The sequence below is a fragment of the Lygodium microphyllum genome, chromosome 3, assembly GCF_053477565.2.
Source record: "Lygodium microphyllum isolate KBCC chromosome 3, Lygodium_microphyllum_v1.1.10, whole genome shotgun sequence".
Taxonomy (NCBI): domain Eukaryota; kingdom Viridiplantae; phylum Streptophyta; class Polypodiopsida; order Schizaeales; family Lygodiaceae; genus Lygodium; species Lygodium microphyllum.
Window position 1 is genome coordinate 99,837,530 of NC_141137.1, and position 12,188 is coordinate 99,849,717.

General features: G+C 41.6%; 1 protein-coding gene across 5 annotated transcripts in view; it reads left to right on the top strand.

Moving 5' to 3' along the window:
• Positions 1-12,188, top strand: part of LOC148038668 (DUF21 domain-containing protein At2g14520-like) — a 60,189-nt gene that overhangs the window by 6,967 nt on the left and 41,034 nt on the right. For all 5 annotated transcript variants that reach the window (XR_015690132.1, XM_087674226.1, XM_087674227.1 and 2 more), the window contains exon 5: positions 8,962-9,048. Coding sequence is in view for 4 of the 5 variants with exons in the window: in XM_087674226.1 (XP_087530352.1) it covers positions 8,962-9,048 (87 nt within the window). In the remaining variant the exon portion in view is untranslated. The remainder of the gene's footprint in view (positions 1-8,961; positions 9,049-12,188) is intronic.

A 12,188-nucleotide genomic window follows, 5' to 3' on the forward strand; every position in this document is an offset into this window, starting at 1 on the left:
GGACCACAAGGTCTTTGTTCTATCAGCTCTTCCACAAGATCAGAAGCTTGACGGAGAAAATTACAGGATATGGAGTGTAAGGATGGAGGCTATCTTGGAGCCGTATGATCTTGTGGAGCTAGCTTATGACCGAAGCAATTGCCTATCCAAAGGTCAAGGACTCTTCCACTCTTTCTCAAGAGGAGAAGCAGCAGTTGGAGAAGATTCAGGCACATTGGCACAAGTTGAATACCCTTGTTCCTTTTTCTCTCGTGCACGCTAACTGTGATTGCTCAAATTTAGAATTTGACAATTGCTCTTGAGATATGGCTAGAGTTGTGGACTAACTGTACAATTGGATGATGTCTCTAGGGGTTTAGATGTGGACTTTGAACCCAAACAAGTCCACCTCCATGTGAGAGCACATTAACAAGCTTTGGCGATTGTAAATGCAGGTTCAAAATGCCGGTGAGGTGATTTCATTTGAAGACATGGCAGTGACTTTGTGGTCACAGTTGACTCCCTGGTTCAGTGCCTTTGCTTTGATTGCATCAGGGTATTCTAAGACTCTTAAATGGTAAGAGCTCATTTCCATGGTGTTGGATCAAGAGGGCAGGTAGGTGCAATGAGTAGCAGGCCATAGGGGCGGTGGGCAAACACCTCGGCAGGTAGTGGGCAGGTAGTCCAATCAGACTGCCATGTGGCAGCCTGCAGGGCAGTCTGATCTTCCCAGTCGGCTGCATTTAATGCAGGGTTACTGTATAGTTTTTTCCCCTTTTCTTCAGCCTATTTATAGGCACTTTTTGCCCAGTCATTCTCACTTCATACTTTGTGCTGGTTGAGATATATTCCAGCTGTTCTTAGATAGGACCATGGAGACCCAAGCAATGGGTGATCAAGCCACCACCAAGGTGCCTTGGAAAGAACTTGATGTTGATGTCGATCATACCAGCTCATGAAAGTAGAAAGGAATCATAATGCTCTCTTTGTTTGTCAACAATGCATCTATAGCAATATATGTAATCATCCTACCAACAATGCCTCTAGAGGATGGACTTCCTACTGCCAAAGTTTCCCCTCATGTAAGCTTGGACTAGGAGCAAAGCCCAGTCTCTGTCAAGAAATAGCTTATCATGGACCTAGATGTCAATCCCAACTCTAGGATTGATGCATAAGGGAAGCCCTCTCTAGGTCCTTTGCACTTGTATGCATGTATAGATGAGCCCAACTACCCCACCTCACCAGTGTTTCACACTCCCTCTTTGGAACTAGAGAGTTGTGAGGGATGACTTGCATCACTTATACTAGCAAGCTTGAAAGGAGGTCCATGCAACTAGTGTTGGGGCTACATGGCTGGAGCTTGAACATGGACACGTAGAAGATGATGACTTGTCGATGGAGTTGTTGACCTCTTGCTTTATTTGCTCCTTCTCCTTCTGCAATGTTGCTAAGGTCTTGCAATCTTTTTGGGGATGTCCCTTCTTGCCACAATGGTGGCACTAAATCTTCTTTTCCTTTTGTAGGTCACCCCTCTTTGAAGCTTGAACATCTGGAGCACCGAGAGTTAATATCCTAATCAAAACTTGAATCTAAACACAACAAGACTCCAACATAACATTTGAAGATTAGTAATCAATGGTTGTATCATGAAGTGTCATCAGAAGTAGAACCTGGAGGAGCCATGATGAGGTAGATATAGAGGAGATGAAATGAGGCAAGGGATTTGGAGAGATATGTACATGCCAAGACTTCAGACTCACAATAGTTCAAAAGTTCAAGCAATAAAGAAAGCACATAGAAAATGGTTGAATAGTACATGGAATGTGGTGCATAGAACATGACAACTTGATATACAGGAACCCTTTCTAAAGTAGAGCAATGAATCGCAAAAGCTGATCAGAGAACAAGACGACTACTACATAGAGGGATGAAACAGGAGAATATAGACCAAAATGCAACCAAAGGATGCGCAAATGCAGTGCTGGCAGCCACCAAATAGAGAAAGCAGTCTGAAAATATGGCCAGCCCTACACGGGATTAGAAATGGAGAATGCAGATGCTGATTATCAAAACATAGAGTTTATAGCCTGAAAGAACTGTTCTGCTGCCTGTAAAGGGCCAGAAAACACAAAACGCAGGGTCAGATCAGGAAGTGCAGGACGGTGTACCCAAAATGCAGGCTGGATAGTGCTCAAAACAGGCCATTTGAGCAGCAGGAAGGCCTTCCCAAGCTAGATAACCAGTTGTAGCAGTCTAGAACAGGTCCAATCAGCAATAGAAGAAAGAAAATGCAGACCTGCAGCAGAAGAAATCAGCACCACAGGACTTAACATGGACGTTTTGTCAAGATTATGTGAGAGAAGGAAGGAGTCTCACTTGTAGCTTTCAAGCTTTGCACAATGGGGAATACACACAAAGGTGGAGGCTGAAAACAGTTTTCCTCTTCTTAGTTGTGCAAGCCAAAAAGAACTCTCATACAAAGAAATAGAAGAATCCTATATATGGGTCTCAAACCAAACTCAACTAACTAAGGTGGCATACTAACTGAGCCATGAACTAGAGTAGATAAGGATAGCTGTCATCTAGCTATTATTCATGGGCGGTGTACCAACCGCATCTGCAACTGATAAGTCGGTGACATAAATGCATAACAGTCACCCTGGCATATCACGAGTGGAGCTCGATATCTCAACACTCCCCCTCGAGCTCAATCCCAATTCCTACACACCAAGCAGGTCTCTGAACTTGCGCAGCTTCTCTGCGTCCAATGCCTTCGTGAATATGTCAGCTACCTGATCCTCTGTGTTGACATAAACTAGATCAATAAGACCTAGTAAAATTCTCTCTCGTACATAGTGATAATGCACCTCAATGTGCTTTGTTCTAGCATGATAGACTGGGTTATTTGCCAAGTGTATACTACTCATGTTGTCACAATAAATGACAACTGGCCCATCTGTAGGCTGATGCATATCATAAAGTAGCTTATGTAACCAAGCTACCTCACATGCAGCCATTGATGCACCCCTGTACTCAGCCTCTGTGCTCGACAAGGCAACTGTAGGTTGTTTCTTGCTGCTCCAAGTGACTGCAGCACTCCCAAAAGAGAACACATATCCACTGGTAGATCGTCTATCAGAAATACTACCAGCCCAATCAGCATCAGTGTATCCATGCAACTGTATTTGAACCCCAGTCTCATAAAATAGTCCATACTGCAATGCGGACTTCACATACTTGAGTATACGTCTAGCCGCATCCAAATGTGGTTTCCTTGGAGCCTGTATAAACTGACTTACCAATCCAACAGCATAGCTCAACTTTGGCCTGGTAATAGTTATATAAATCAAACTTCCTACTATGCGTCTGTACATAGTAGGGTCTTCGAGAAGCTTACCTGCATCTGTGCTCAACTTCACATTCTGCTCCAAAGGAACTGAAATGGGCTTACAGCCTGTCATCCCATATTTGGACAGCATGTCCAATCCATACTGCCTCTGCAAGAGTCATATCCCACTTGGTGATCTAATCACCTCAATGCCCAAGAAATAATGTAGCTCTCCTAAGTCCATCTCAAACTTCTACTTCAATAGCATTTTCACATGAAGGATATCTTCATCATTGTCACCTGTGATAATCAAATCATCAATATAAATGATAAGCAGCATAATACATTTCTCAGCTTTTCTCACATAAAGTGAGAAATCTGCCTTGGAAATCTGAAAGCCAATAGTGACAAGATACTGTCCTATCTTGTCAGACCATGCTCTAGGTGCTTGCTTTAAGCCATACAAGGCTTTCTTCAACCTGCAAACAAACTCAGGATGAACAGCATGCACATAACCTGGTGGCTGCTCCATATAGACATCTTCTTGCAAATCACCATGCAAGAAGGCATTCTTTACATCTATCTGATGTAAAGACCATTTCTTTGATGCAGCCATAGCAATGACTGCTCTTACGGTTGCCATCCTTGCAACCGGACTGAATGTTTCTTCATAATCAATGCCATATATTTGTGCATATCCCTTGACTACTAATCTTGCCGAACCATCTGTATTGTGCTTCACCTTATAAATCCACTTACAGCCAATTGCATTCTTACCTTTAGGCAAAGGTACCAACTCCCATGTAGCATTTGCTTCCAAGGTATCCATTTCTTCATCCATGGTTTTCTCCCATTTTTCTTTTCCCATGGCTTGCTCAAAAGAAGTGGGTTCTGGTTTTTGTATCACTTTGACCATATAGGCATAGTGAATGGCTGTAAATCCATCATATTTCAGCCTATCCACAGGATATCTAGCTCTGGTAGACCTGGGCAAAGTAGGTTCACTTCCAGGTGCTCTCATAACATCCCTGGTCTTCCTTACTCTAGGTGTAACAATAGAAGGAATACCCAACTCATCATCAATGCTTTGTTCTGAGCCACTGGATTCACCATCCACATAAGAGTGACCTGCATTCACATCAAACATGGGCTGATCTACCTTCTCTTTTCCTTTTCGTGATATCTGAATACCACTATCTGCATTGCTTTGAGAAAATTTTCCTGATCTCAATTTGCCTGTCCATGGCGAAGAATGTGAACCACTGCTAGAGGACGCTCCAGGTTCACTAATATTTTGTGACTGTCATTGTGAATTCTGTGCAGCATTACCATTTTGTGCATCTACATCATCAATCATATTTATTGGTTTATACCAGCTACTCATCTCATCAAAAACATCTCTGCTCACTGTAAACTTACGAGTAGAAGGGTTATAAGTAACCAATAAAGATGCACTTCTCAGCTTTTGGATCCAACTTGGATCTCAACTCATCTGGTACATGAACATAGGCAATGCAACAAAAAAATTTCAAATGAGAAATATTCGGTTTCCTACCAGTATACCTCTCCTCTGGAGTCATCCCATGTATTGCTGCAGTGGGAGTCCTGTTCATTATGTAGACTGCTGTAGCAACTGCCTCAGTCCAATAAAAATCTGGCAGGTCTTTTTCATTGAGCATGGCACGAGATACCTCTCCAATATGCCTGTTTTTCCTTTCTGCAATTCCATTTTGTTGTGGGGTATGACTGCATGAATATTGCTGCTTTATGCCATACTCCTGCAAGAACCTTGCAAAATCATTTGAGAGTTACTCTCCCCCTCCATCTGACCTTAGGCATTTTATTTGCAGGCCTGTTTCTTTTTCAACCATAGCTTTAAGAGTTTTGAAATGTCCAAAAAGTTTACTTTCCTTTTTCATAAAATATACCCAAACTTTTTTACTATAGTCATCAATAAAAGTGACAAAATAATGACAGCCTCCAAGAGATGCAGCTTTAGTAGTCCACACATCAGAGTGGATTAATTCCAATGGCTTCTTACTTTCTTGAACATGTCTAGGAAATGGTTTTCTTGCCTGTTTTCCAAACTGACAGGCTTCACATACCTTATGCATTTCTGCAACCTTGAATTTAGGCAATCGTGCAACAATATTTTGGGCCTGCATTGATTTAAGTTGCTGTACATTAACATGACCAATGCGTTTATGCCAGATATCAATATCTGCAACTACACCGGTCCCATGTGCAAACATTGCTGCACTCAATTCAGGCATATCTGCATCCAATGTAAACATTGTGCCCTTCTTTTTTCCTTTTGCTATCAAGCGACCTTTATTTTTCATATCCTCAACAAAGCATCCATGAGGATTAAATCTGACCTGCAAGCCCTGCTCAACCATTTGACTAATAGAAACCAGATTCTTGGTGATATTCGGGATATGAAATACATCTGACAGGTATTTCTTTTTCCCATCTTGCATAGACAAAGGAATTTTTCCAATCTGCACAATAGGATGTGCAGTATCATCACCAGTCTCCACAAATCCTGGTTTTTCCATTTTTCTTGCATCCTCCATCCATTCTGCATGACCTGTCATGTGGTTTGATGCACCTGAGTCAACATACCATATATCGTTGCTTTCTTCTACACTTGTCACAGAATTGTTCATGTGCTGCACCATAAACAAATGCTCATTTCTGTCATCACCCTACCCTGTCTACTAGAAGATGCATAATTCCCTTGTAATTTTTCATTCATGATGTCATTTTGCTTTTTATAGCAGTCTTTAGCCATATGACCCATTTTACCACAGTAGTAGCATTCAACATTGCTGTTTACATTTTGCCCTTTTTGCCATCCACCACGACCTCTTTGGCTCCCCCTGCCTCTAGAGTTACCACATCCTTCTCCATAGGATTGGTTTTCTCGAGTCTGCTGCATATTCTAATTTCTACCACGGTCTCCAGATCGGCCTCCTCTACCTCTGCCTCTACCTCTTCCAGCATTTGAGTAGAAGACAGCTTCTTTTGAAGTTCCTCCTGAAGAAGATGCACCACCATTTCTCTGCTCCTCAGAAATTAGAAGAGCAATCAACTCCTCAAAATCAGGAAATCTTCACGAACTGAAATGGATGTCCGAAACTGTGCATAATCCTTTCCTAGACCATTCAAGGTCATAGAAACTAAATCATCATCTTCCACTGGTGACCCAATGGAAGCAAGTGCATCTGCAATCTTCTTCACCTTCATGTGGTAGTCATTGATGCTTATATTTTCTCTTTGCACATTGTGCAACTCTTGCTTGAGCTGCATTTTCCTGGCTTGTGTATTTATGCTATACATTTTTGACAAAGTATCCCATACCTCCTTTGGCGTACTTGCATCTTGAATATGCATAATCATAGAGTCTGAAATGCTGATAGACAGCCAGTACATAACTTTCCTGGCTCTCTCATGCCATGCTTTAAATGCCTGCATTTGCTATTGATTGGGAATATCAGGAAGAACTGGTTCTTCTTCATTTCTTGCAACGAATTCCCAATATCCTTTTCCCATAAGGAAATTCGTCATTTTGAACTTCCATGCTTGGAAGTTGTTCTTGTCAAGCTTTTTAGTGACAATCTGTGAAAGAGAATCAGACGCCATTATACAGTCACTTCCTAGTGACGATTTTGCATCAATAGGCAACAAGGATGATTCTATAACTCCCAATGTCTCTGCGTACAAGCATACGATGCAATTCTATAGTAACTTTTCACCGATTTGTAGAACAGTGGTCACACAGCACAAAATAGGGTATTTTTCTGAGTGCGTGCAAAAAACTTCCGTCTCCAAAACAGGCCCCGAAATGGCCTCAAATAAAAAAAATAGAGCAACTTAGGGCTAAAGCCTCCTCCCGCAGCATATACTGCCCTCTTGCTACACCGCGAACGGCGTCTCAATCTGAGAAAATGCACTCTTGCACTTTCCAGCTGTGCTACCTGCAGAGACTTGCTTCCAAAATAGAAAAATGGAAGCAACACTGATTCTCTTACCAGAACACCGCGAACTTGGCTTGCTTTCTTGAGCTCCTTACCACGAACAAGGCTCTGATACCATGTCAAGATTATGGGAGAGAAGGAAGGAGTCTCACTTGTAGCTTTCAAGCTTGCACAATGGGGAATACACACAAAGGTGGAGGCTGAAAACAGTTTTCCTCTTCTTAGTTGTGTAAGCCAAAAAGAACTCTCATACAAAGAAATAGAAGAACCCTATATATGGGTCTCAAACCAAACTCAACTAACTAAGGTGGCATACTAACTGAGCCACGAACTAGAGTAGATAAGGATAGCTGTCATCTAGCTACTATTCATGGGCGGTGTACCAACCGCATCTGCAACTGACAAGTCGGTGATATAAATGCACAATGGTCACCCTGGCATATCACGAGTGGAGCTCGATATCTCAACACGTTTGATACCATGTCAAAATAAGTGCAGCGATGGAAGTGTGAGAATATGCTTTAATAGATACACAAACATGAGAGAGGAGAAACACTATGAAGAAAGAAGAATATTGTAAAAGAAATTAAAAAGAGAATGCTTGGAAAATGGAATCCATCAACCCAAACAAGAGACAATATAGAGCAATAGTGAGTCACAGGCTATGTAGGCATTGGTGCCAGCTTCCTCTCTCCAGTAGAACCTACAAGTATGGTATATGCACAATGACTGAGGAGAAGGGAGCGGTGGCTTATAAAGAGGCCAAGATAATGAACAAGTTGGCCAACAAAAAACGCACGAGATAGAAAAAGTCAGCCAGCCAAAAAGTGACTAGGCAGCCATAAATTAGCACCAAAAATACAATTGACCACATCATATCAGGAAGAAACATGCAGACTTACTCATGAACTACCGATATCCACTTGGCACTAACACAGTTGGGCACAATTAGAGTAGGAGGGGGAGGGGCAGGTGGGGGCTCGCAGGGAAGGGTGGAGTTGGAACAGAAAGGGGCAGAGCGATTGGGGACAGTTGAGGGCTAGCAGGAAGGGTAGAGCAGCTGGGTGATGAGAGGAGGGGCAAGTAAAGAGTGGCAAGGGCAGCCAGCAAGTTAGCAGGGGTAGGCGGGCTGACAAGGAGGTGGCATGGTGCAAGAAGGGTGGCAAATATGGCCAGCCAACAATGCTAGCTGGTGGTCACCAACAGCAGGATTGCAAGCTAATACTCTCTTTCTCACTCACTTGACTCAAAGCAACAAAGGAATTTATCTGTGAAGCATTTTGAAAGATCAAGGAGCAAGTTGTTTTGAGATGTAGTCATCTGGCTCAGCTACTACCAGCTTGTATTTTGGTGAGATTGAAATTTGTCCATGTGTGTGAGGTTTGACAATGGCTTGCTTGATTGACTGAAAGAAACAAAAGTTAGCTTGATATTGGCCATTGCTATGAAACACTTCAAATTTGAAAATTAGTTGAGAACCATAGGTGGTAGGACAATTTTCTATGCTTTCAAGCTCCTGAAACTTGAAATGTTATCATACTATATTATGGTTGCTGTTTTAGCCAAGTACATTACTTGTTTTGTTTTCTATCTTGCGTTTTCTTTTTATCTCTAGATCTGCATTGAACTGTTGTTATAGTTTCTTATGTGTTTAATACCCTCTCTTTTTTGCAGCTACTTGACTTATTACTTGGGAAAGGTCATGTTGCTCTTTTTCGACGAGCCGAACTGAAAACTCTTGTCAACTTGCATGGAAATGAGGTGGGTCATCAACACAGTTATGCAGGCTGTATGTCTCCTCTTCTGAAATGCTAAGATGTTGTGAGATTTGAATTGTAAGACTTATATTCTTTTGCAAACATTATCATTGTGCATTATCACTTTGGGTTGCATTACCAAAGCTTGACGTAGAGCCATCAAATTATATTTAGTTGTAAGTTTGCTAGTACATGTGGCAGTTTCTTTTCTTTTTTTATCATGAAGAAGTTTGAATTAATGAATTGATATATCTACAAAGGATCGTTTGGCTAACCAAGTAAATTTGAAGACACATAGAAAACAACACATGAAGCCAAAAGGTTACTAAAAAGGAAGGGCTACAAGAATAGAAGAAGAGGATCATGAAGTAGGCACAACCAGGGTGGTATGGATGATATCCATCCATGGAGCAATAACCTCTGTGAGGATCACACCAGCTAAAAACATGGAACTAACTTGCCATAATAACAATCCTTGAACAGAGAAGGATGATGTTGCTCATGTAAGGACTCTAATAGGGCCATTTGCAAATCTATCATATGAATCTTGACATCCAACAAGGCAATACCACAAAAATGCTTTGGCATAGTAACATGTTGTCAAGATATCCATACTTGATCCAAATGATTTCTTTGCATTTTCCATGGGATACAATTGATGGGATGCACCAATTCTTGCAATGACTTTTGTGTCCAAGTAGAGGCAAGAAATGGGAGATCATACTTATCATCAGCATTTGTGCAACTATGAGTCGCACATGTAGAGGAAAGCCCTAAGATTTCCAATACATAAAGCTATCATGAATGCATGAAGACATCCAATCAAACAATGCACAAGGGACCACATCTACCCTAATGGGATACTCCAAGTGTCCAATAATCTCTTGTTGAGAAATGATCCCACCTTGCCAACCCAAAGCATCCAAGTCTCTTTTTGTACAATTGATGAGAATGAACCATTGTGTATTGATGTTGAGGCTCGAGGCTAGACCAAATAGTCTACATATAGCTATTTCTCTATCTAGATTACACTTCTCAGTCTTAAGAAGCATAAATGAATCAGCTACTGCAAGAGATTGTTTGAAAAGCTTAGCCCCATTGGGAAGAGCCAAACCAATGATTTCACCATTAGTTGCCAACTTATCTAGTAGAGAGAGCATAAGATGAGTCACCAATGCAAACAACAAAGAACTAAGGGGACATCCCTAACGAAGGGATTGAGTGAGAGCAACCTCTTCAATTAACCAACCCCCCCCTCCCCCCTCCCCCCTCCCCCCGCCTCCCCCCCCCACCCCCATCAAGCACTATTTGTGACACTCCATTAGAGTTGATTGTATCAATAAGAGAAGCCATTCAAACGAAAGACATTAATTGTCGAAGAAAGGACCAATCAACATGACCAGCTGTTTCAATAGCCAGATGAATCATAACAACCTCCTAACAAGAAGCTTTGATATAATCCATCCCAAATTGAACATTCAAAATATAATGCATAATATTTCGTCCCTCGATGAAACCATATGGCCATGGGTGAATCAACTCTAGAAAAACTTTCTAAAGTTTGTTAGCAATGATGTTGGAGAAGATTTTAGACAATGATCCCATAACAAAAATGGGTCTCCATTGTTGCAAAGCTTGAGGGAAGGGAAAGATGGCATTTGGCCTATTCTCCAAACTTGCTGATAAGGTTGAGTGTGTGGGTCCTTAAGCTTATCAACATAAGGTTAGAATAGTTCATTTGGCAATCGATCCCATCTAGGTGTTTTCCTATGCTTAAGATGGGACAAAACTTCCTCCACCTGTGCCTCAATGATATCAATATCCATAAAATGTGCGAGTTTCAGATTTACATGCTCCTACACCGTCTCCATAATATAATGATGCGGAGCATGAATAGGATTAGTGGGTGTTTCTTGTCAACCCAACCAAGTTTTGTGGTAATGCAAACATATATGAATGATACTTTGAGGCTCAATAACCATAGCCCCTTGAGTATCCACAAGCACACAATATTTTCATCAAAGTAATGGCGATGCTTGTGCATGCTGCTAGTGGATGAAGCTCTGACAAGAGGTGCCAACTCCTTGGTCAGCCTTAAGCCATGAGGGAACCAAAGGATAGCCCACTATATTGGCTAGCCATGGTAATCTTCTTATATGTAGATGCCCCTCTTTATAGTGTTTTGGTTGTGATTCTTGATTTTGTGTCTAGGTTGTCTTACTCATGTACCCAACTTTAGGTTCTTTTGGCCTACACTATCTCACATATACTCCAATATTTGGTAACCCCTCTAAACCAAATACACAAGTGGTTAGATTAGGCATGTCATAGAGTGCGCAACTTTGAGGATGTCCCCGCTACAAATTCGTTAGCTTGTACAAACCACCTTCCTATAAATGTGCATAGTTTTGATGGAGATGATCAATAAAACCTTGAGTCCAACAATTGCTTTCACCCAAAGCATCTAGTTGGGCGAGTGATTCATAGTGACGTGGGAGGGGTTTTGGTAATATTTAACACCCTATTTGAGAAGGAAGGTTGGTTTCATGGATCCATTGCCAGGAAACCACTCAATCACTTGATTTGGTGGCCCCGAGGTACCTGATTGAAGGTCAGAAGCTTTGCTCTAGTGCTGAAATTGTATTCAACTAAGCACTACAACAAGAATGTCTTCAGGTAGTGAGATGGAATTAAGCAGGGATGATGCCTCTCAATTTGAAAATTCACAAAGTGTTGGGGAAAATGCAATGCCTAGTCTTAGACAAGGCACACAGCATGGACAACAAGTTGATAATGTTGGCTTAGATCAAAATGTGGGTTCTTTTAGGTCTCTTGAAGCCGATGACCAGCAAGAGGAAGAGAAATTTGATGACCAGTGTAAAGATGAGCTGAGAATAAGAGCTGAAATGTTTGTGTAGTTGGCAAATGATCCTTAGTTCATGTGCTTTTTGAACCCGGTAAAGGAGGGCAGCAAAGGCAAGAAGAGGAAATAGTCTTCGAGAGCTTCGGGATAGCAAGATACACCAAAGGAAGAGCCAATATAGCAGCATGATGTTCTAAATGTACATAGTAAGCATAAGCAAATGATGCTATTGGGGGAATCGATGCATATGCAAGGCCAATTTGGAAGTGCTAATCCAATGC